The 26,702-nt window shown below is 34.9% G+C and overlaps 1 protein-coding gene across 1 annotated transcript; it reads left to right on the forward strand.

The window, feature by feature from the left end:
• The first annotated feature begins 24,239 nt into the window (after nucleotides 1-24,239).
• Nucleotides 24,240-26,702, forward strand: LOC149831820 (putative pectinesterase/pectinesterase inhibitor 26). Its single transcript, XM_090012244.1, has 2 exons — nucleotides 24,240-24,853; nucleotides 26,030-26,702. The coding sequence occupies exons 1-2, from the start codon at nucleotides 24,350-24,352 to the stop codon at nucleotides 26,396-26,398; spliced, it is 873 nt and encodes a 290-aa protein (XP_089868370.1). The 5' UTR covers nucleotides 24,240-24,349; the 3' UTR covers nucleotides 26,399-26,702.

The raw sequence follows: 26,702 nt of genomic DNA on the forward strand, positions 1-26,702 counted from the left end.
TTTGATTTTATTTTTGAATTTGAAAACTCTAAACTTATTATTATTAAAAAAATTATTAATGTAGGTTCTGCATACATATGTGATGGTTTGTATCGGTTAAAAACCATATTCCAAATTCAGAAATCTCACTCTGTTGAGAACACAATGATTGGCAATAAACATGGTTTAAAAAAATATCAATCCTATTTGTTTTGGCATCGAAGGTTAGGACACATCTCGAAAGAGAGAGTCCAAAGACTTGTGGAAGAAGAATATCTTAAATCTTTTGATTTCACAAATACATAACCATGTGTTGATTGTATAAAGGCTAAGCAGTCTAACATGTATAAGAAATATTTTAAACGCAATAATGAAAAGTTGGAGATAGTGTATATGATTGTTTGCGGCCCTTTTTCATCGTGTTATACAGGTGAAAAATATTTTGTCACCTTTATAGACGATTACTCATGATATATATCTCTACTTATTATTTGAAAAATCAGAAGTCTTTCAGGTTTTTAAGAGCATCAAGAAAGAAGTAGAGAAATAAACCAGTGAAGTTATTAAAGTAGTCAGGTCTGATAGAGATGACAAATATTATGGTCATTTCACAAAGATGGGACAAAAGGAATAAACATTAGCGTGATTTCTAAATGAGAAAGGTATTGTACCTCAGTATAACATGCCTGATAGTTCTTACCAGAATCGTGTAACTGATAGAAGAAATCGTACGCTTAAAGAAATAGTTTGAGTGATGTTAAATCACTTAAACCTTCCCTTGACCTTGTAGGGTGAAGCTCTTGGGACAACAGTGAATATTTTGAATAAGGTTCGTACAAAAGTTGTTCAATAGACTCCTTATCAGTTATGGACTGCTAGAAAACATTTTTTGTCATATATGTGCATATGGGGATGTCCAACTAAAGCTAAATTGTATAACCCACATATAAAAGCCTTTTATCTTATGATGACTAACAGATTTTTCATTGGTTATCCAGAAAGATCAAAGAGCTTTAGGTTTTATTGTCCATCTCATATACCACAGATAATAGAAATAGATAAAACAAGATTTCTTGAAAATAGTTCTATTGGAATAGATGCATCTCAAAGTATTGAATTTTAGAAAATACAAGATTCACGTTCCATACCTGCGAAGGATAAAGACCCAATTTTTTCTATCATTGTCTGTTTGGATAATGTCAGGGAAAATCCGATCGATAAACATCATTCACAAATAGAGCAAGTTGTTGATGAGGATATACAACAACAATATGATACAAAAGTCTATTTTGAACCACCTGTAGCACCTGTATGGAGGTCTACAAGGACCAAGAAATCTACTATCTATCCGGACTATATGGTGTATTTGCAAGAGTCTAATAATTTCATAGGTATTGATAATGATCTCTTGACCTTTGTAGAAGTCATTGAAAGTAAAAGATTAACACATTGGATCAATGTCATGAAGGAAGAGTTTGATTCTATGGCGAATAACCAAGTGTGGGATCTTGTACCTCGACCTGATGGAGTTAGACTTGTTGGTTATAAGTAGGTCTTTAAGACCAAGACCGACTCTAAAGGTCAAGTGGAGATGTATAAGGCTAGGCTTGTTGCAAAAGGTTTCACACAGATAGACGGCATTAATTATAATAAGACTTTTGCTCTTGTCTCAACTAAGGAATCATTGAGGATAATCATGGCCCTCGTAGCTCATTTTGATTTAGAGCTACATTAAATAGATGAGAAAACTGTTTTCCTAAATGGAGATCTTGAAAAGGAGTTTTACATGCAACAACTTCCTGATTTCAGTATATACTTCCATCTATAAACTCATACTTATTTATCGCGTTTAATGTCATTTTCATGGCTCGCTTTCACGTTGAATAGTTGTCCCTGTCTAACTGGGCTGACACTAAGATTGTGTTGGGATTGGTAGAATGGTGGATATAATATGGAGATGAATCTGCATCTCTGCCATGGTTCTGAACATTGATTGGTAGACTTTCACAAGCCATGAGAACAAAAAAAAATATGATGCAAGAACTATGAAAGAATTTTGTAGTATCCCGTCACAAATAGATATACTGGTCATGCGGTGAAACGAAAAAAAAATGACACACCAGGAAAGAATCGACCAAGTGTATTTTGAAGCAGTAGATGGCCACACACAACAATGAAACGTGTAGTACTGTAGTGAGGTAACGCCTGGTTGAACAAAAAATACTGGAAGCATCGGCAAAGATGCTGCTCAGCAAACAACGTACTCGGCTGATCAATTCGAGCAAGGAAAAACAACTTGCTTTGATCACTACAAGAAAAATGTGTATTAGCGATGGACGCTATCCGTCGCTAAACAGTTTAGCGATGGATAGCGTCTGTCGCATAATCCTGACTGCTAATTAGCGACAGAACTGATCTGTCGCTACTTTCGTCGCTAATTTATGACAGATTAGTGATAAACATGATCTGTCGTGAGTCCGTCGCTAAATAAGCATGGATTTGGGTTTGCGACGGATTATATTTTGTTTCTAATTTTGTCGGAATTAACGATGTAATATAATCTGTCATAAACCATCGAAAATTCATCGTTGAATATTAGCGACAGATATTATCCGTCGCAAAATTTAAAATAAAAAAAAAAAAAGAGTTCTGAGGCATGCGCCTCATACGTCTTGAGGCGCATGCCTCGAGGCATGGCACGCCTCGAGGTGAGGTGTGCCTCGAGCCAAGGCGCGCCTCAAGCCGAGGCGTACACGCCTTGAATTTTTTAATCAAATGAGAGTCAAAGTCCTCAAGCCGAGGCGTACAACGGGACCCGCGCCGGGGGGAACCCCCAGACCCCCCTCTTGTAAGGAAAATATATGATACTGCTAAATAGTATAATACAGTTAACACTTGGGAAAAAATGCCATTCTTATCCAAAATGAAAAAAAGAAAAGAAAAAACTAAGAATGCATGAAGTATATTTAAATGAAAATAAAGTTAACACGGTTGAAAGTGGACAAAGCAAACATGATTAAAGATAGAACAAAGTAGTATTAGTCCATGCCAGATTGTCTGCAATTCATTCAAGTTCATACTAAAAAATGAATCATGAATAGTTTTGTTATTATATTCTTATAGGAGACACAGGAAGAAACGTTACAGTTCTGGGTTCTCGGCAAGAATACATGTGCTTCTTGAGGTCTAGGTTAAGATACTAAAAAACCAAGTATAAGTGCTTTTTACTGTGTACAACATCTTGCAATTTGTAATTCACAATAACCCTATCATCAGTGAAGGCTGACAAGCATTTTATCTGTCTACATACACCTCAAACAGTGAATATAAGTACAGATATCAATATGACATAAATATGTCAAGACATGAATCACATATTACAGGCATTCAGATTAATAGATGGAATAACCCTAAATGCATTTTACTGAAACAAAAGAAGCTGGATCTGCAACAACCATCGAGTAAGTTCATCAGGGAGAAGAAAATTTCTAAGTCAAGCACACGGCCAATCTATAGCATAGCAGTTGCAAAAGCAAACTTCAGCAATCCAAAGCCAACTTTGTACAAAATAGGCAACTAAAGTAGCTAAATAAACCGAGTTCTTGTAAGTGAACCATTCAATTGCTCTTTGCCTCTGAAAGCATTTGTTTATTACATTTGATGAGAGACAGTAAGTCATGACCTTCCACATCACAACATTTGCAACAAAAACCATTTCCCAAGTAATAGTGAGTATGGACCCAACTCATAGGACTGGAATGAAAAATTCCCAACAAGAAACACAATCAATGAAACATCCAGCATGAAATCCTACTAACTTATAATCAACAAAGACTAAAAAAGGCAACATATAAATTACACCAAAACAGAGGCAGCATTAGAACCTGCCTATATTATCATGCTGCATCTCTTTGAGCAAGGAGATCTCGCATATTGCTGTGCTGGGGACTTCCAAAGCCCTTCTTGCTGATATTAGAGCAGTAACAATATTTATATATAAATCTCAAAAGTCAACTTTAAACTTCTGAAGCTTGTCATAGCTCTGTACACAAGCATCCATTCTCCCTAAATGATAAAAAATTTGTGACTCTAGTTGCAAAACACTGGGATTTTTCTCCTTTGCTTTTAAACAATCCAATGCTTTTTGAAGCCTATTCTGCCTGTAACTCTGCACTAGAGATGCCTGCAACACCCTTGTTGCAGAAGACCTCAAAAGCTTCTTTGAGTGCCTGTCGCAGTAAGAGACACACTCAGAAGGTGATAAAACATTTGACATTACACAAATCAGCGTATTGATCAAGCTAAGCTTATGGAAAAGGTTGTGGTTCTGGAAGCAGTTGTTAACATAGTCCACGTACTTGTCATGGAGCTCAATTACATAATACCTAGAGATGATAGGAAGAATTCAGCCACTATAGTATACTAGCAGCCAGTCAGAGACAGTGTGAAACAAGGATTGGCAAAATATAAATACCTGATCTTGCAAACCAACATCTTTCTCTTCAGCCTGATGAAGAAAATGCCAATATTAGCAACAATTCATCAAAGAGACAATATTCATGTAAAAAGTGAATCTTACGCATCAAAACTAGTACATATAAGAGATGGGGGCCATTATGCAGTTAATAGACTCAATTTTTTAAGAAATAGAAGCACACTGCTACAGCATGACAACATAGCATTTTTGAGGGGTGTTCCATAAAAAATTCAAATAACTGACAATCTCTAAAGATGAGAAATTCTTCTCCAAAAGGAAAAAGTACATGCAACAATTGTTCCGTCTCAAGAAGCTGACTGGCATACACAAACAACAGCTCATGTTGCACTTTCTGATGCAACACAAAAGGAACCATATTATACTCGGCACCATAAAATGACATCAACAACCAAAGATTCACAATACAAGAAATTGAACTCAAAATTGATGATTAAATACCTGATTCATGCACTAAAGTTGGAAACAATCAACTTGGTCAAACCTCAAGTCAACAACAAGCTGACACAAACTTAAGCAACTCAGACCACCTACATATGGTTCTGGAAACACAATAAAATAACAACCAAGAGTCAAGATGGGCCTAGAGGCAATAGCTTAAGTACTTGAATGTCATATTTATTGAGACAAACTTTAAGACAGCTAAAATATTGAGCTGTCATTTTGGAATCCCAAATATTTAGTATGAACAAATCCACTAGGACATTTCAAAATGCAATATTAGAATAGCATCATGAAAGTAACACTTGTGCCTTTCAAATTCAACACCTTTAACCTTTGGAGGTACTTCATTAGCAAAAAGTCAAGATTCAATCAACATCTCTATACAATTATGCAACATTAAAAATAAGAAACTCTATATCAGATTGGAGATTAATACAAAAGATAATAATAATAAAGAAAGAAAATCCAAATATCTGACCATGAATCTGGAACTACAATTAAGATCAACAAAGGGTTCCAAAGTGTTAGATATACCAACCAAATTTCTTCCTTTATTATTATTATCTTTTGTATTAATCTCCAATGTGATATAGAGTTTTTTATTTTTATTGTTGCACAATTGTATAGAGATGTTGATTGAATCTTGACTTTTTGCTAATGAAGTAACTTCAAATGTTAAAGGTGTTGAATTTGAAAGGCACAAGTGTTACTTTCATGATGCTATTCTAATATTGCATTTTGAAATGTGAACAACCAAATTTCATTGCCCCACCTCTTACTAAACATTTTTAAATATATGTGCAATCAACCAGCACCGAGGAAGAATGATTAAAACGATGGCAAATTCTAGATAAGACACCCTTTCTAGTAATTGCTTCTCATGAACATAGATCTGCATGATCATAGCATGCCTTCAAGCTTAGTGGTTATTGGTTTCATCAATTATGCTCTTTGGAAAGATGCAGCACAATGTGCCAATGACATTGTAGCATCAACTTTAGGCAGCTCTTAGTGTTAGATCTTGCACCGTGATATAAAGGATATGGGCTCAATCAAGATAGTCATGAATCCCTAGAACTAGGCCAGTGAAGTCCACACTTATGTTGTTTGTAGCTACTAGATGCAAGAAAATTGTATCGAGTTATATTAATGTAAAAGAACATTAACTATTCGAGATATTACAAAGCAAGATGAGATATAAGCTCTCATTCAACCCAAAGAACATTTATCATTTTATTATTCAAGAAGATGAAAAAGAGATACACACGTACAAGAGGGCTAGATAGAGAAAGTGTGTATGGAGAAGATAAATAGGTGAAGTGAGACAAGAGGGCCAGCTATAAAGATAACAAAGAGCTTGCACAACCATTTCTATTAAAAAAGAAGACAATAAAGGATATGGAACATGAAAATTTGTTAAAAATAGATGAGCTTAAGTTCTCATAATTTAAATAAACCAGTTAAAAAACAAAGCAAACAAATCACAATGTCAAAAAATAATAATGTAATACTCTACATAATTAAAAATCTAACTCTACAACTCCATACAACAAAGAACAGAAAAAACATGAGTCATTACTTGATAACCACTTCAAAAATATACACATATGCAAGGTGCAATTTGAAAACATAAAAACTAAAACACAGAAAAGTAAGAAATTCTAGAAAACTCAGCTAAACATTCTAGAACACAAAGTTCAAAGATTTCATCAGGCACAAAACATAGTATATGCAACAAGGGGCACCAAGAAATAGCAAGCCCATATGCAAATGTCCTGCTATTGGCTGGTAAAACAAAGAAAAAGAAACAAACTGATCCAGTAGTCCAAAGCTCAATATTCAAAAAGCCTACAACACTTATTTTACCTATTGATTCTTCCCAAAAAAAATAAGCATATAACAGAAGATACCAAGTTTTAAAAAATAATCAGGGTTAACCCTTCTCATTCTTCATAAACTAATGCATTTCAGTAGACAATATGTTTTAGATAAGAAGAAAAGAGAAGCACAGCGGAGAAGAACCTTATTTTAATTCAACTAAAAAATGAGGGATACAAGATATAAGGGTTGACTCCCCTTATTACAATTTATGCATGCCTAAAATATCCTTGACATTCTAAATAGTGACTACTTAGACTTAAACTTATAAATCTTGTTCATCACAAATAAGATTGTTTTGATTCTAATATTACAACACTATAGTACATAAGTATTTTACCACTCCCCCTCAAACTTGGGAAGATGTGAAAACAATCATCTCGAGTTTGGTGAGAAATGTCTGAAAGAGAGAAGTAGGCAAGCTTTTTGTAAAGAAATCTGTTGTGTTGAGTTGAACCAATACAGGACAAGGAGATTATGCCTTCCAAGTATGCTCTTCTAGTAAAGTGACAATCAATTTTGATATGCTTCTTGCACTCAAGAAACTCTAGATTTTTTGCTAGGTAATAACACTTTGGTTGTCACAATACAATTTTGTCCCTTTGGTTAACTTTACTCCCATATGTTCAAGTCCCCATCTCAACCAAATTATCTCAGCAGTAACCTGAGTCATGTCTTTATATTCAGCTTCTATGGTGGATAAAGCAATTCTCTGTTGTTTTTTACTCTACAATGATATTAGACCTGAGAGCACTGACTCACAGGATGAACTGCAAAGGTAATATTAGGCCTGAAAATAGTCAAGTAGATCAAGTTTTCCACAAGCTGCCTGTATACAGTAGGATCCTCCAAAAATTCTCCTTCATCATGCTTCAGTTTAGCATTTGGTTCTATGGGAGTATCAACGTGTTTATGGTCATCTACCAATGTGGCCTTGGTTATGAGTTCAATTGCATACTTGTGTTGTGTTAACAGATATCCTCGTTTAGCATGTGCCACTTCAAGGCCTAGAAGGTATTTCAACTTTCCAAGGTCCTTTATCTCAAATACATCAGCACACATTTTAAATGGTCAATGGATCATCACTTGTAATGATCATATTATCTACAAAGAGTAGTAAAAGACAATGCCTAGTATCAGACAAAGATACAAATAAGGTTGAATCATGGAACCTCTGTCTAAAGCCAAGGTTCTTCATTGCACCACTGAATTTTTGAAACCATGCTCGAGGAGCTTACTTCAATCCATACAATGCTCTTCTAAGCCTGCAAACTCTTCCCTCTTGACACTCCCTGAGGTAACTCCATATAAACTTCTTCCTCTAGATCATCATTCAAAAATGCATTTTTTACATTCAATTGCCACAAGTCCCAACCCATAACTGTAGATAATGCTAATAGGGTTCTAATAGTAGTCATATGGGCCATAGGTGCAAAAGTTAATATAGAATCTATACCCTACTACTGGTTGTAACCCTTCGCCACAAGTCTTGTCTTATTATCTCAAAATTGTTCCATCAGCCTTGGTCTTCACCCTGTACACCCACTTGCATCCAACTACATTTTTTCCTTTAAGAAGTTTCGCTAAGTCCCAAGCCTTCATTCTTTCCAAAGCATGCAATTTCTCACTCATTGTTTGCCATTCTAGATCTGAAAAAACTTCATCATATGTTTTAGGCTCATAATAGGAATGAATTAAGGCAAGAAAGGTTTGGTGAGTAGCAAAAAAGGATTCATAAGAGACAAAAATGAGTGGGAGGTACAAAAGGACAAGTACTACAAAGTACCTGAATTGGAGGGTCTTATATTGTATGTTCAAGATTGGTGGAAGGAAATTTGGACTTGGATGATAAGGATCCTCCACCTCTTGAGCATGTTGCTCATAAAATGATATGGACTCAACTCCAAGTTTCTTTTTGCTATAAGTTTATTTTCCTTTTCTAGTTCAGTATTTTCAGGGAAGGGAATTAGAAAAGAAAAGTTCAATTTACCCTTATCATCCTCCCTTTTAGAACAAAAATATGAACAATCTTCAACAAACTCCATATGTCTAGATATCTACAATTTTTTTTAAACAGGATCATAACACTTGTATCCTTTCTGGCCATTGAGATATCCAAAGAAGCAACACTGGACAGCTCCTGGAGATGTCTTATCTTATCCCATTTGATGTGGAGGAACAAATACAAAACATGTACTTCCAAACACTCATCATAATCAGGTTTCTTGTCATACAATTTCTCGAAAGGAGTTACTTTTTCAATAGTACTTGATGGCATATGAATGATCAGATAAACAACCACTCCTATAACCTCAACCCAATATATTTTGGGTACCCAACTAGCAAACAAAAGACCTCGAGTAGTCTCAAGTCATTGCCTATTCTTTCTTTATGCAACATCATTTTGCTCAAGAGTATATGGGCAAGATTTTTTATGCACAATTCTCATTTCACACAAAAGATTTTTAAAAGTATGGCTAATGTATTCTCTCCCTCAATCTGATCGCAGGTTTTTTATTCTAATATAGAATTAAGTTTCAACGAGAATGCAAAATTTTCTAAAAATTTCATGTAATTCACTTATGTATTTCATATAATATATCCAAGTAAATATAGTACAATCATCTATTAAAGTAATAAAATATGTAGAACCCCCTATAGAACGCACAAGAAGAGGTCTCCAAACATTAGAATGTACAAGATTCAAGAGACTACCAAACTCAATCTCACTAGACACAAAAGGAAAAGCACGACTCTTAGCCATCTTGCAACTCTCACAACACTTAACCGGACCTTACTTTAAAGGTACAAACTCCCCTAAATACTATGAGACATAACATATTGTAGTCTAGAACTAGAAATATGTCCTCATCAACGATGTCATAAAACTATCGGATCGACTCCACCCTCTTTCACAACCTCATATCAAGGTGATCCACATATCAGAGGTGTCCCCTTCTACTCCTAGTCCCAATTTCCTCTTTGTAGACCAATACTGCACTAGTCCCAATTTCCTCCCTATAGACCTATACTGCACATAACAACCATCAGTTGTGAAGATAACATCATAATTTTATTCGATAATTTGACCAATATAGGTTAAATTCATGGCAAGAGAAGGAACAAGGTAAAGTCCAAAAATATTCAACTTATTTTTAGAATGAGTGGAGGAAGGGACGAAACCAATCTTTAATACATTCATTATAGACACATTGATAGTGAAAAATGTTGCACCACATGGTCTACAATTGGTTAACAAGGACTCATTGCCCGCCATGGACCATGATGCCCTTAGTCTATTAACCAACTTGAATGTACGTCAGAACTACCTGCAAAAGCACTACCCGAAGTAGATAAAGCATGGGAAGACTGAGCAACAGGAGAAACAGCTGAAATGAATAAGTGGGCTATGAGCTGACGAATCTGCTCCATATCCTCCAACAGCTGGGAGTGAGTAGCATGTTGAGGATCAGAAGTAGCTGCAAATGAGGAAATTCCTTCCGCTCTTGCTGGAGTTGTCTTGCCTCCTAAACCACTAGATCAACAGAAATACCAGCAGTTGCCCCAAACTTCTTCTTCTTAAGAGCTGGACATGTATTATTTATATGCCACTCATGTCTCCTCTGAATGCCTCAACTGAACCTGTGTGTACTCCCCCTCGAATTTCACTCCGTCTAGTGGCAGCCTACAGACTCTTCTATAACACACCAACATGGCTCTGATACCATGTTCAACAATGGTTTGAAGAAAAGAGAGACCCAATGGAGAAGAACCTTCATTCATTTCAACTAAAAAATGAGGGATACAAGATATAGGAGTCTGACTCCTCTTCTTACAAATTTTCATGCCTAAAATACCCTTGACAATCTAAATAGTGACTACTTAGACTTAAACTTACAAATCTGGATTGATTTGTCCATCACAAATAAGACTGCTTTGACTTTAATATTACAACACTATAATATGTATAAGCACTTTAACACCAAATACTACAACCACAAGAGAACATCAATATGTTAATATATATATAATCTATTTTTGTATTAGTTTGCCGGATAGGGGCATTTTTGTCTTTTTACATATAATTATAGTTGTCTTTTAGAAACAACTATATTCTAATTTTTTTTCTATTTTTTAGGTTAGTTTTTTTTCTTTTATTTGCCATTTGGGCCCCTCATAGAGTTGTTGGAGCCCAACGGTCATAAATATGACCGTTGGGAGCTCCCCAACGACTCTATGAGGCGAGCTCCAAATGGTCTTCTCTCTCTTTTGATGTATATAAATAAGGGTGTGATCTCCCTATTCTTCTCATTGTATTCCAAGCACCTCTTTAATAATATTTTTATTCTTTTAACTTGTTAGTGTTGCCCTTTGGAGGCTTTGTGTATTGTCCCATTGTGGACTTCTTGCTTATGCACTTTTGTGCTTATTGTGCCTTTTTATATGTTCACTATTGGACTTGTTTGGTGCTTTTGCACATTGTAATTCTGCATACTTGATTACATGGTATCATAGCAAGGTTGTATTCTTGATCTCTTGAAGAGTGACCATTAAAAGATCGTGATTCGAGAATCGACATACTTGCGACAACTTAAGTGAAGGATCTCTTTTGTGTTCTTCTATACTTCTTCCTTCTTCTCTCTAAGCCACAATAGAGAATAAGCAAAAATGATGATCTCTCCTTCAAGTTGATTGATATCAATTACATGATATGGGCATTAACCATGGAAAATAACTTCAAAGGCAAGAAGCTTTGGGGATATGTAATGGGTTTTATTTTGAAACCTCAACTCAAATTCACCAAGATGTAAGGAGGGCAAGAAAAAGCTTTAGAAGGAAACTCACATAAGGGCTATTGTGGACCATCAATCAAAGATAGAAGATTGGGGAAGTAAACATTCCAAAATTCTCGCATGGTTTATGAAGAATGTTGAGCTCAAAATATGTGCCAACATCACTAAATTTCTCAAGGGAAACGAGACATGATTTTTTTTTAAAGGTATGTATAAACAAAAAGATCTTGCAAGACAATTTTTTCTCTAAGAAAAAATGTGTACCATCAAACAAGGGAACATGAGTGTCCGTGATTGCTTTAACACTCTTAGTCCCTTATGGGATGAACTATCTCTTCTTGAACCCAAGTGGATTGCTAGTGAAGATGTTGAACTAAGAAGAGAACAAATGAAAAAAGAGTATTTTTTTCAATTCTTACATGGGCTTAGACTCGAATATGAACAAGTTAGATCTTCTCTTCTTCATAAATCTAAGCCTTTTTCTTTGGAGGATGTCGTTGCCGAAATATGCCAAAAGGAGACTCGTCTTGGCATTAATAAAGGAGGAGATGAAGTGTTAGCAGTCTACACTTTTGGAGGCATAATAACTATAATAGAGGCTACAAGAAGGCTATTTGTCATTATTTCCATGAAATAGCTCATATACGACCTAATTGTCTCAAGTTATATGACACCCCAAAGAACAAAGTAGCTTCCGTTAAAGAAACAACACTAAGGAAGGAAGAACCAATCAAATGAAAATATTCTTTTTCTCTTGCTCAATTATCGGAGGCACTTCAAATGTTACTCAAATCTCCATCTACATCCGGTACCGCAATAGCCTCATCTTCTCCTCTAGGTATGTCTACTTGGATTCTTGATTTTGGGGCCTCTTTTTATATAACACCAGATGAGAATGGTTTATCCGATTTATACACTAATTCAAAAACCTCCTATGTTTCAACTGTCGATGGAACATACTTGCAAATTAAATGTGTTGGAACCTTAAATTCCTCTAAATTTTTTATTTTTGCCAAAAGTAAAGGTTGTTCCTCAACTAAGTTTAAACCTTCTTTCCGTTTCACAAATTTTTTATCATGGATGTGAAATCTTATTCTCATCTAAGGGTCGCTTCATACAGGATCTTCAGTCCGGAAAGCAGTTTGGAAGGTGATAGGAAGAGAGATCTTTACTTCATAGACTATCCAAACCTTTCTCTAAATTCTTTTTGTAATTATGTCCAAGATAAAGATATTGAAACTTGGCATAAACGACTTGGACACCCAAGCTTTTCAAAGGTATATCTTCTCTCTTTTAGGAAAAAAAATTGTAATAAAAAAAATTTAGTTTAGAAAGATTGTATCTTTGGAAAGATGAACTCCACTCATTTTCCTAATAGAACCCTTTTCTAATAGAACCTTTGTCTCTAAGATACCTTTTGAATTAGTGCATTCGGATGTTTGGGGACATTCTCTCATCATATCAAAAGGATGATATTCATATTATGTTACCTTTATTGATGATTTCACTAGATATGTATGGATATATTTTCTTAATTTCAAATCCGACGTATTCTCTTTCTTTAAAAAAAATCATATGATTGTCAAAAATCAATTTCAAAGCAACATCTCTATTCTTAGATCCGATTTATGTGATGAATATTTTCAAATTTATTTCAAAATCATCTAGAACTGAACGAGATTTGTCACCAAAAGTCATGTCCTAGAACTCCCCAACAAAATTGGTTAGCCGAAAGAAAACATAGATATATTTTAGAAATCACTATGACATTGTTTATTTCTAAAGATATTTCAAAAAGTTTTTGGGCCACAACCGCTCTAACATCATCTTATTTGATAAGTAGAATGACTTCATCATCCTTGCAAAACATATCTCCTTATGAAAAACCATTTGAAAGAATACCTGATTTCAAGTGGTTGAGAATTTTTGGTTGTAAGTGCTTTGTGCTTTTACATAAAATAGATAAATTGTCTCCAAAAATCGTTGAATGTGTATTCATGGGTTATGAAGAGAACCAAAAGGGATATAGATGTTTTGACCTTAAAAGTAATAAATTATATTTTTCTAAAGATGTAACCTTTTTAGAAAATGAAAATGGTTTTGAGAGAACCAAGGAAAACAATAAAGTCAATTATTTCTTTCTATTTGATCTCTTGCCACAAGAAGAGTTAAATTCTTGTGATGATTCTTTGAATGACATCGGGGATAATCCCTTAAATGACAATGAAAATGGTGATCATAATGTGCATTTAATTAATGAAAATGGGGAATCATCTATAAATAATGATATAAATGATAAACCTATTCAAATTTATACTTGGAATGAACAAAGGAATCTTTTAAATGCTTTAAAAAAATATTCTCAAAATTTGCCATTAGAAGAAACCTCACTTAGAAGATCCAATCACATCTCCAACTCACCAAGTAGGTTTATTATATCTTATGACACATTAACACCAAAATATAAGTCATGTCTAATAGCATTGCATTCTTATCATGAACCATCACAATATAATGAATCCAAAAATCTTTTACAATTGCTATGAATATAGAACTTAAAGCTCTTAAAAAAGCTAAAACATGGGAAAGAAATCTATAGGATGTACATGAGTTTTTAAGGTTAAAACCAAAAGTGATGGGTCTCTAAAATGATATAAAGTTAGGTTAGTGGTTAAAGGGTACTCTCAAGAGTATTTGCCCCAGTAACTAGAATGTCTAGTTTTAGGACCCTCATGGTCGTTGCATCTATTAAAAAATTTCCCATCTGCCAACTAGATGTGAAAAAATTGCCCATCGAAACTCAAATCGGGCTTGGGTGTGGTATAAAATTTCACAAACTATACTTGGATCCATGTATTAATTGGACCTTCGGGTCTGAACCTGGGTCTTAAATGGTCTTATTATTTATCACCATACTCGGACCCTATAAGGTTTGATCCAGGTCAGGTATGTGTAAACCCAGTATGTTGACACCCCTACCTAGGTCGATTCAGTGTTTACTTTCTTGTTTTACTTTTAGGCAAATTAACTTAGAAATCTTTGTTAAAGAATCACATCTCACTTAAATTTTCTTAGAAAAATATCAACCTTCAATAAGTTAGAAAAAATCATTTTGCTTGAGGCCTTCCTTGCTTCACGTATGTCCTTCAATTCTTGTTCCCATTTTCTTAGAATTTTGATTGTAGATCCATTATTTTTTTGGGTCGATTTTTCAAAAACCCCTATCCCATTCTATAATTTTGGATCTTCGTGTAACACCTGATAATTTTTCATAATAAATAAATATGAAATTTATGTCTAAAATTTGGTTTGAATTTCAATTTAGATTTAATTTTAATTTGAGTTTGAATCTCAATTTAGGATTTAATTTCAATTTTGAGTTGAATTTAATTTGATATTTAATTTTAATTTGGAGTTGAATTCAATTTGAGATTTAATTTTAATTTGGAGTTGAATTTCAATTTGAGATTTAATTTTAATTTAGATTGAATTCTAATTTAAAAATTTGGATTGAATTTGGGTTAGAATTTTATTTTAGAATTTAAAAACTTGACCCGTAGGGTGAGATGCCCCTCTATAGGCGCCTCCTAGATCTAGGACTTCATATGTGAAGGGCTTTAACAAGTCAAGCCAATCCAAGGGGGTGGGACGTCCCCCACCTACTTGCCTAATCTCACTTTCTTAAGCTTAGTCAATGTAGTTAATTAATTTTTTAATTTTTATATTTTAGCTAAGCCAAACTAGCTAATTACTTTTCTTGTTCTATTAAGAAACCTAGTTAGCTAATGTGATTAATGGTTTCTTAATTATGTAGGAATCCTAATAAGCTAGGATTCATAAACTAACATAAAATTCAAATGAAATTCGCATTAAATAAGAATTAATGGAGTTACCTTATGGGATAAGGAAACCTCATAAAGAGGCTATAAGAAGGAGGTATTTACCTCCCTCCTCCTACGTGCCCCCCTATTTTCTCTTTCTCTTTTTTTCTCTCTCTCTCTCTTCCTTTTTTTCTCTCACACACCCTCGAAAAAGAATGAGTTGGTTTTGTATGGCTACATATACTTGGTGGTTTAAATTGTAGAAAGGATTTGTTGGTGAATATGATTTCGAAAGAGTTTTTCGATATATCTAACGGTTTTGAGATAGGTACACCATAACTCTGTATGTGTGTATGGGGCTATAATACATGAGCATGTCGTGCGATGAACCCCAAATATGTATCAACGCACATATTGGCCTAGATACACATAGTAACTTATATTGTATAGTGTATAAAGGTTTTAACCACTCGAAATCCTTTTTTTTTTGAAAGCTGATTTTGAAAAAAATATATTCTCTTTGGTAAATCTATTTATTTCAAATGTAGATTCATGATATGTGTTGTATTTATGTATTTACAATATGATTAAATATTTATATGCATGAAGCTGGTGTGTTGCTGTATTCTTGATGATCGGTGGATGTATTTTCTTGATGTTGAAGTTCTTGTTTATTATTTGAAACTGCATGTTGTTCTGTGTATTTTAATTTGACCAGTCTTAATAATAATTTTGTTTTTCTCAAATCATAAACCCATAAATCTTGTAAAATTATGAATATAATTCATACATAATAAAGCAATATTAGTTCAAATCTTAGACTCATATGAGTCGTGATTTGGGAAATATGCCATATACAAGTCGACACATGAATCTTGTCCTCACAATGATCCTTTAGAGACAGAAAAACTTTATAAAAATTATATCTTTCAAAATACCCTGGATCTATGAATAAGATTTTAATGTGTGTTAGTCTGAATATGTAAGAACACGCGGTTAAATCTTGGTGGTTGAATCCTCAAGGTTTGGAAATAAAAAATTTAGAAAGTTAATCTTGAATTTATGATTTTTAGGAACATGCCATGTCAAATAACAGAAACAATAAATATTATATGATTTTTAGTTCTCTACTGGAATTGAAATTAATTCTAGTTTTTGTGAGCTTCATGTTCAAGAATGTCATGTCCAACTTTCTTTGGTACCCCTTTTTAGTCGTGTGATACCCAAAGTTCAACAAAAACATTATCATTTTATTTATTACCATTGTCATTATCATTCACTTTGTTTTTCAAAGTCCAATAATGTATGTCCTATTTATTTTCTTCAAAGTCTTTGAAAAATGATTGACCACTTGAAAATATTCAATATTGATCAATTTGATGCAAGCCTTGGAGTGAGAAGATTAAAGTATATTGAAATGAAAAGTCACAGGCTTTTATGTGTTAGGAGCTCTCATTTTTTAGCTTAGATGGTCAAGGAGTCTTGCTCATTTGGAAGTTTATGTTGTCTTAATCTTTGTAAAATTAGGTTGGTAGTTATTGAAGCATGAGCTTATACATGTGTTAGTATAACTAGTTACTTTGAAAGTTGAGGGCCAAATAGAAGATTTATCCTAGTGAAAGCGAACAAGCTTGTTTATTTTATGATGACTTCAACTAGGGCAAAAACTGAAAAATAAAGTCATATCAACATTGGCAAAGAATCAAACTATTACTGAGTAATGAAAGTTGCACATACTCACTTGTGCATCTTCTCGTGTCTTTAACACTTTTCATAGCAAGCATCCAATCAAATAAAAAAAATTATTTTCAAAATTTGTTCTCAAAATTTTTAGCAAAGGGCAATTTCTTTTTCAAAAACAAAAATAAAGCATAAGTTTTAGACTTTGGTCATCATTCACATTTCATGTCACTTAGCATTACATCTTGCACCATTGTCATTCATAAATGTTTGCTTTATCTTTTCATTTGTTTGTCATAAAGTTCTTTAACATCATGATTTGATTGTTTCATCAATAGCATTTATATTGCATTCATGTTGTCTCATCTTTATCAATTTTATCCAAATTGAGTTTTTCATAATGCATGGATCATTATTATAACTTTTGCAAGTATCATTTTGAGTCAATCTTTTACAAATGTCTGTGTCTTACTACATTTCATCTTGCTTGTTTCATCTAAGACCGATGGTTGGTCGTCAGTAAGACTTTTCATCTTGAACGACTACTCATTATGTCGGGGAGACTCTCATGTGAAACATGGTTCCTTCTTTGTCTTGAAACCAATGTTTAGTTGTTGGCAAAACCCTCCCACCTTGAATGATTGGCCATTAAGCTTGAGAGTGAGGAATATCTAGAAATACATTTTGATGACATAATCATTTTTTTATCAAAAATAATAATATTGACTTCAAGCAAGCTAATGTCAAGTATCTTTTGCATTGTTTTCTTAAAAGTTGATCTTTCATGATTCAGAAAATTTATCTTAAGAACTTTTTTTGAGATCATCTTGATCAAAATGGGTCAAATCAAAGCATTTCATCATGCATTATTATGTCATGTTATATGCATTTTTTTGCATATTACTAACAAGTTTTCTTATAACTAACATAGTTTTTAGGAACTCAATTATCCCATGTCTTATTAGAAAAAGTTTACCCAGTTCTATTTTAAGATCATCCAATAGATGGATATTAAGTTCATAGGGTATCTCATGAATTGATGAAGCAATCTAAAACCCATTTAACGAGAATATAAACCATCATAAGCTCATTTTTTCTCAAATGTGCATTTCTAAAGTGGAATCATTTCATGTCTTTTAAAAAATTCAAAATATCTTGTCATTTTTTTATGATTTTGCCTCAAAAGTATGTCTTTGTCTTTGTCTTTTAAAAAATAAATCTTTGTTTTTGTCAAAATCACCAATTGTATTTCTTGCGATGTCAAGTGATAAGGCACTTGTTTTGTCTGTGTTTGAGCTCGTTCAGTAAGATCTCTCTTACAATCACTGAATTCAAGGAAAAACCCTCATATGAAACAAGGTATTTGTTTAGTCTTTAGACCAACCTTGTTTGGTCAGACCTCTCTGCTTAGACAAACATCACTAAGAGACTCTCTTGTTAGGCCACGTACACACCTTGAGTTGACATCCTATGTCGTCAACCATCTATGTCTTTCTCTTTTCACATGATTTTTTCAAAGACACAATGTCAGAGCCAATCTTTTCTCTTTTCAAAACTTGTGTGTTTACTTCTTTGTTATCGATCGAGCTTCGCATGCTCGACAATAAAAAGGGGTATCTACAAACACATAATTTTTTATCTAGTCATTTTATGTCATGAATCACGTACCAAAATCTAGTGTTTTCAGCATATTTCAAAGTTAAGTTAACTTCAATCTTATTTTTTACTTTCAAAATTATCCCTTTTGGGGTTTTAACTAAGAAAAAAGTTAAAGAGAAGATTTTCACCTTTTCAACAAGTAAAAAATCAGGTCAAAGTGTTACTGAAATCAAAAGTTATAACCAAACTGAGTCCTTTGGTGATAATGACACATTCAATTATCGTTATCACACCTTGAATAGTCATTACCATACTTTGAAGTATCGTCAAGCTATTCGAAATGTCGTCAGCAACAATCATCTTTTGGGTCATGACATCAACATTCTTTAATGATACATTAAATTATCAATCAAGAGTTGCCACTACCCATAAATTATCATTAATAGTTGTCACTCCTCATAAATTATCGTCAACGGTTGTCACTCCCTCATGATTTGTTGTCATTAGAAGGGTTAATGATGCATAGATGTGTTCAACATGCTCAATTTAGTAGGGATTGACTCTTGGATCATGTTCTTTTGACAAAAATTTGTTTTTATGAGTCAGAAAAATTGATGCCTTCATAACCACTGTTTTTTGGATCGTCAAAAAAACCCATATACAAGTCGGATTCTGGCAATTCAGAAATTGGTTTCCACTAAAAAAAACTTGTAAATCACATTTATGATGTTATATGTGAGAAAAAACAAACAAAGGGCTTATGCCCTATTTGCTAGATTGTTTGCACCTAGTATCAAATATTAACCCATAAATAAATAAATATATATATATAGGAAAGTGGCAGCAGCCTAATGCCAGTCTATCATAAACAAACAAGTGTTTTCGTGTTGTCTTTAGTAAATCTGACCCTACAAATGTTTTCAGCATGGTCAATTTAATATAAAATGATACTTGGATCATGTATTTTTTATTTAAAAAATGTCATTTTTAAGCCTTGAATATTTATGAAAATCTTACACTGTTGATTTTTAAACCTTATAAAAACATACTTGAGTGTTGGAATCAAACGGTCCAAGAGTCGAATCCTATAAAATCAAACATGTAAAACACATCTATATGGTCAGATTTATGAAAAATACGAAAAAAACATAAATAGCCCAGTAGTAGGTTGGCAGTAAGCCAGAAGTGGTAGTCAACAACCTACTGTTATATACTAGGAATCAGACCTTAGAGATGTATTCAACATAGTTTATTTGATAGAATGATCATGTTTTTTTGTACAAAAATAAGATTTTTAAGTCATAAAATTGCAATATACTGTAAGTAAATGATTTTTAAAAGTCGTAAAAAAACCTATATGTGTGCTATATTCACATGATCCAAAACTTGTTTTCTACTAAATAATGCATGTGGATCATATCTCTAGCATCTTATCAACAACAAAAAATTTAAGAAATTTGAAAATCTAAAGCTTCTATTAGGTGGGAGTAGGTGTTCTAGGAGCTCTCTCTCTCTCTCTCTCTCTCTCTCTCTCTCTCTCTCTCTCTCTCTCTCTCTCTCTGTGTGTGTGTGTGTGTCTCCAAGTTACATATATAGGAAAGTGGCAGCAGCCTAATGCCAGTCTATCATAAACAAACAAGTGTTTTCGTATTGTCTTTAGTAAATCTGACCCTACAAATGTTTTCAGCATGGTCAATTTACTATAAAACGATACTTGGATCATGTGTTTTTTATTTAAAAAATATCATTTTTAAGCCTTGAATATTTATGAAAGTCTTACACTGTCGATTTTTAAACCTTATAAAAACATACTTGTGTGTTGGAATCAAACGATCCAAGAGTCGATTCCTATAAAATCAAACATGTAAAACACATCTATATGGTCAGATTTATGAAAAATACGAAAAAAAAACATAAATAGCCCAGTAGTAAGCTGGCAGTAAGCCAGAAGTGGTAGGCAACAACCTACTCTTATATTCTATAAATCATAGTTGTAGGTTGCATCTTCTCAATCAGACCTTAGAGATGTATTCAACATAGTTTATTTGATAGAATGATCATGTTTTTTTATACAAAAATAAGATTTTTAAGTCATAAAATTGTAATATATTGTAAGCCAATGATTTTTAAAAGTCTTAAAAAACCTATATGTGTGCTATAATCACATGATCCAAAACTTGGTTTCTACTAAATAATGCATGTGGATCATATCTCTGGCATCTTATCAACAACAAAAAATTTAAGAAAATTTGAAAATCTAAAGCTTCTATTAGGTGGGAGTAGGTGTTCTAGAAGCACTCTATCTTTACTCTCTCTCTCTCTCCAAGTTACATATATACTATCTTTTATATTCTGCAATTTTTATAACTGTGGATCTCTCCTAGTTATTTTCTCAAAACAGCTTATCCAAATTTTCTCGTGAATCCGCTTTGGGACACATGAATTTGAACATACTAGTCAAACTGCCAATGCGAACAATGGACAGGCACGAAGATGCATGGAAGCTTTACCACACAAAAAACGTCATTCATGCTCGTGGGGCTCAATTATAGGGAGGTGACACGTGGACACGCCATATGGCAGATAATGACACGGTCTAAATTATTTTTAGTATTTTCATGATTATATCAACAATAACAATTAGAATATCAAAAGTTAACAAAATATATATTTATGTGTCCTAGGGTTTCAAAAGTTTCATATTTCCTGTCCTGTGCCCGGACGGGGTCCGTGTGTCCGTGCCCCTGTGACATAGCAGCTCACAGCTATTCTAGTTGCTTCTAAAATTACTTAAGAACCCTTCAAGTTCTTGGTAACTCCTAGTGCTTTTGGGTAGATTGGCTAGCTCGGCCTAGTGCACTGGGTCCGGGCCCTCCCAAACATAGACTAGAGCTGCTTGGCCTGACTCGAAGAGCTTCACTCGATGAAATGCATAGTCCAACAAACTTTTAGAGTAGGATCAAACAAATAATTAATTTAATTGTTATAGCTAAATGACTAGATCCATGCGATCTTTAACCGTTTGTTCTCGATTTTGATCACCCATCTTGGTCTGGTACTAACAACTTTACTATTTATTTTTAATTGTATATTTTGATTTAATGTATATTATACTTTTACAATCACAAATATCACGGAAATTTTCAATAATTAAATTTTTTTGTTTTATATTTAGCATGATTTACTGTTAAAATCGTGATGAAATTGTAAGTTTTAATTTAAATGACTAACAAAATAAACTTTTTTTGAAACTTGGTCATTTGGCCCTTTCAACTTATTTTAAAGGTCAAATCCACACGGCGCCCAAGAGAGTTTGATGAAATTTTCAGAGGAGGAGGGCAATTTATAGGGAGGGAAGTTAGGGGGTATCAACGGGTCGGGTTTGGTTTGGACCCAGGTGGAACCAGACTTGGAACAGATTCAAGGGTATGGTGTCGGGCACGGATCGACTCGGGTCTAATTTGGCCTACTATAAAAAAATCATACTCGGACCCGATAAGAACTACATGAACCAAACCAGGACCATACCCAGTAAAACCATATTTTTTAGCATTTTTACATTGAAAAAACTGCAGGTCTTAATCCGAACTCAGGTCAGGTTCTGGTCTGGTATAAAATTTTACAAACTATACCCAGGTCCATGTGATAATTGGACCTTTGGGTCCGGATCCAGGTCTTAATCAAAACTTGGGTCTGGTATAAAATTTCACAAACTATACACGGGTCCATGTATTAATCAGATCTTCAGGTCTGAACCCGGGTCTTAATTGGATCTTTTTATTTATCACCATACCCGAATCGTATAAGGTTTGGTGCAGGTCGGGTCCAGGTAAACCGGACCCATTGACACCCCTAGACGGAAGGTGCCTTCTCCCTTCCTAGCTACTTCATCATTTATATGGGATCATTTCCATTTAAAACAAAACAAGATGGGATCTCTCTCTCTCTCTCTCTCTCTCTCTCTGATGGGTTTTTCCGTGGGCCTAGCAAAAAAAAACTGTATTTTTATCTTTTTATTAGCCTTTTGTTTATCTTTTGTACATTTTTTGTTTTTATTAATGAATACTTTTTTATTTTACAAAGATTTTCTAAACTTTTTATGAAAATATTTCTTAAATATCTCACCAAAATATTTTCTTCCAGAGACAATATCCTGACTATACGATTTTCCACGCAATCTACTTGTTTATTCCCAAGTAAAGCCCGTGTTTGACTTGGACAAATTTTCATATTTTTCATACCAAAGTCTGTAAACCGCGTTTCACCCAGCCCTTCATCATCAAGCCTGGTCCCATCTAACGTGAGAAACTGTCCTCTATTAATTTGTGTTTTCCATTGACTTGCATCTCTCCCTTAAGACTCAAAAACCTTGTGCTGCTTCGAAAGAAAAGTTTTATCACGCAACGTCTCTATATTATCCTCCAAATATTTTTTCAACTATAACCACCTCTTATTTTTTTCGATTTATAACCGAAAAAAAATGCACCCGGCATGAAGACCTAGTCGCGCTGACTCAGCATCATACCTATGGTCATCATACTGGCAGCGTAACCCTGCCAGGGCCTATGCTGCACGTCGGCTTGTGAAGAGAGACGACACCCATGAGAATCGAGCCGTGACTGCCGGTCTAGCAGCCTAAGGGTGCCCCACCCCACTACGCCAACCTCCCCATTGGGGCTATAATCACATCTTTTAGGTACCTAGCTAACTCATCTGGGTTCTTAACCCATCTCACGAACCGGGCCGTCGACCCTCGAGTTCAGCTCCAACTTGGAAAATCAAGCTTCATAGAATATCAGTGTGTTCATAATTCGAGCCAATTCATCAAACCAGCCTGATTATCAGTGGACCGGTTACGCTCATCCCCTATATCATTTCCATCATCATACCCCATATAAGATCTCATTAATGCGAGTTGTTTTGATCAAATCTAACCGCATAAATGGATTCATCATAGTTGGCTTTTGTTTTTGTTTTTGTTTTTGTTTTTTTTAAAGAAAAATATTTTTTTTAATCAATAAATGTAGACATGTTTATAGCTGTTGATTTTTGAATCTCTATAAAATCCTATAAAAAGGTGGGATTATAGCAATTCAAATGTTGATATTCAACATGTAGGACCACATCCATGAGGTCAGATTTGATCAATAACACAACTTGCATTGGTAAGATCTTGTGAAGATATATAGGGATGAGTAGATCGGAATTGTAATTGACTCGAAGAACCAAGTCATCAAATGCGTTGGTCAGACGCACGACCCTCACGGGCTGATTTGTGAGCCTTAGTTGGACAACACCCACCAGACTGGCCGGTGGCTAGTCCAGACCAGCCCGGTCCGGCAACCATCTTCCAGACCAAGCTAGTCATTGGTGTAGGTCAAGTGGCATTTTTGTCACAAGCAAAAAGGCGCCAACGTCAACATAACTAGCTAGTATCCCACACATTCCCACCTAACACAAAAATAAATTATTAAATTAAGAATTTTCTGACCAATGCATAACCCTGCGCTCTATATAAACACACAGAATCCAACCACTCACATTGATCCATTTCTCTTTTACATAAGCAACGGTGCAACCCCTCCCCCTGTAAGAAGCAAAAGGAAAGAATACAAGAGAGAAGAAGAGGAGGAGGAGGAGAAAACTCTCAAAACAAGGTCATGAATTCATTCAAGAACAGCATCAACTGCTTCAAAGGCTACGACGTGGTTGGCCAGGAGCAGCAGGAGACTCTCCAGTACAGAAGGGAAATCAAGAAACGAATCACCATCATCACCATATCCTTCATTCTTCTCATTGTCATCGTCGTGGCGGCCATCATCAGCGCATACATCCCACAACACAAGAACTCCTTGGCTGCGACGACGCCGAGCTCGCTGAGCCAAGCAGAGGCGATCAAGGCCGTGTGCGCGGTCACGACGGATCAGAGGTCCTGCATCACCAGCCTCACCTCCATGGCCGATCCATCAACCACGGACCCGGAGCTGCTCTTCCAGGTCTCCCTCCGAGTAGCCCGTGGAGAGCTGTCCAAGGTATCTGGCTTGCCAAGGAAGCTTGCGGGCGAAGTCAAGGACCAGAGGCTCGTGATGGCGCTGAACGACTGCCAGCAACTCATTGATGACTCCATGGATGTGATCAACTCCTCCCTATCGGCCACGCAACAGGTGAGTCAAAAAGTCTTTCTCTTGTCCCTTTCGAGGGCAGATCAAGTGAGTTGACAAAACACAATTTTTTGTGTTTTGAAATCACCACCGTCCATCACTTCAATCACCACCATTCATTGTAAAACGATGATATCAGCACTTTTGAATAGTGGTAATTTGAAAAACAAAAAAACTTGTGGTTTGTCAAAATCACCTGATCTGTCCACATTTCGTAGCATATATATATATATATATATATATATATATATATATATATATATATATATATATATATAACTGTAAATATGAGAACTAATTATGGAAAGCTATTTTTATAGATTTTTTTTCTTTTGAATGTAATCTACATGCTTGAATTTATAAGAACTAGATTTTGATGCATAAACGTGATTTTTTAAGGTTTTAAAATCAATAGCTCATAATCTTCATAAATATTTGAGCATTTTGAAATCATATTTTTTCATCAAAAATACATGATCTAATGGTTGATTCCTAGCAAATTCAGCATGCCAAGCTAAAAAATTGTTGGAAATGCCCATATTTCTATTTCTCATATTCTAGTTACTATATAAATATATATATATATATCAATCTTTGCTTTACGCAGATCTAGCACTTTGAGTAGGAAAGATGACACATATAGTAGGGATGTAAACATACGGATTGGATGCGACCAGTGCCATACATTCCAATTTGGATTTGGATTCAGATTCCAATGGTGAAAAGCTCATGCCGTTCTAGAATCTCCCTTTAATGAATTTTTGAAATAGCAGATTAGATGGCCCATTTACTGTAGAATGTTGCCTCAAGGTTTTGTTTATGCCTTCTTGGGTGCCGTTCATTTTTTTATGATAGACGGCATCCAAGGTACCTTGGACAGTTTTATATTCAAAGTCCCTTGGACCTTATCTGCTACGTGACTTGGCAAAAAAGGAGAGATAAAACATGGGACCCATCAAATTAACCTGACTAGCGAAACTTAATTCACTTGGTCAAGCCATGTCAGACTTAAACCCAGTCGGAACAAGATTTGTTCCAAGTGGTTCCAAGGGCCAAGTGTTTTTAAGCCTCGGTGTGAGACATGGAACAACATGAAGTACCCCTCAGCATCTGCTATACTTAAAGATGTTATATCACCTCACCTGCTCAGGCCCTGACATTGCCTCTTGTTGGTGCCAGATCCATGGACAGAACATCCTATCACGGACCAAAGTGGAAGACCTTAAGACCTGGCTCAGCTCGGCCATCACCAACTTCATGACATGCCTAGACGGGTTAGACAACACAACTGGTGGGTTCAGGGAAAGTATGGAATCAGCACTAAAGAACTCAACTCAGCTTACCGGCAACAGCCTAGCCATTATCAACCATATCTTCAGCATCCTGCAGGACCACAACATCCCTTTGCACCGCCGGCTTCTGGGCTTACCCGGCAAGCCATCATCATCTTCGGACGGGTCTGGGTCCATCAAGACTGTCCATGAGTCCATCAACAAAAAGAGGCATAATGTCATACTCATTGGAGACGGTTATCATGAAAACAAGTGATCAGAACATTGGTGGATCAAACCAGCGGTTGCGATGTGGATCGGTGCGACCATGCCCCATACCAAATTCTATGCTGAGTATCTGGATTCGGGTCCTGGTCCGGGTACAACCAAGAGGGTGATGCTTTTTATTCAAGTTGGACCAGTGGTTCATGGTTGACCACAAAATGCTTGTAATATGATTTCTCTTCATTCTTTTCTTTTTCCTTTCATTTGTTGCTCCTTTCCATAGGCATTTGTACATGATGTCCCCTTTCCTGTAAATGAGAACTAAACATAAATTGATGTCTATAAGAATTCTCAGT

The sequence above is a fragment of the Nuphar pumila genome, chromosome 7, assembly GCF_984573655.1.
Source record: "Nuphar pumila chromosome 7, dmNupPumi1.hap1.1, whole genome shotgun sequence".
NCBI classification, from domain to species: domain Eukaryota; kingdom Viridiplantae; phylum Streptophyta; class Magnoliopsida; order Nymphaeales; family Nymphaeaceae; genus Nuphar; species Nuphar pumila.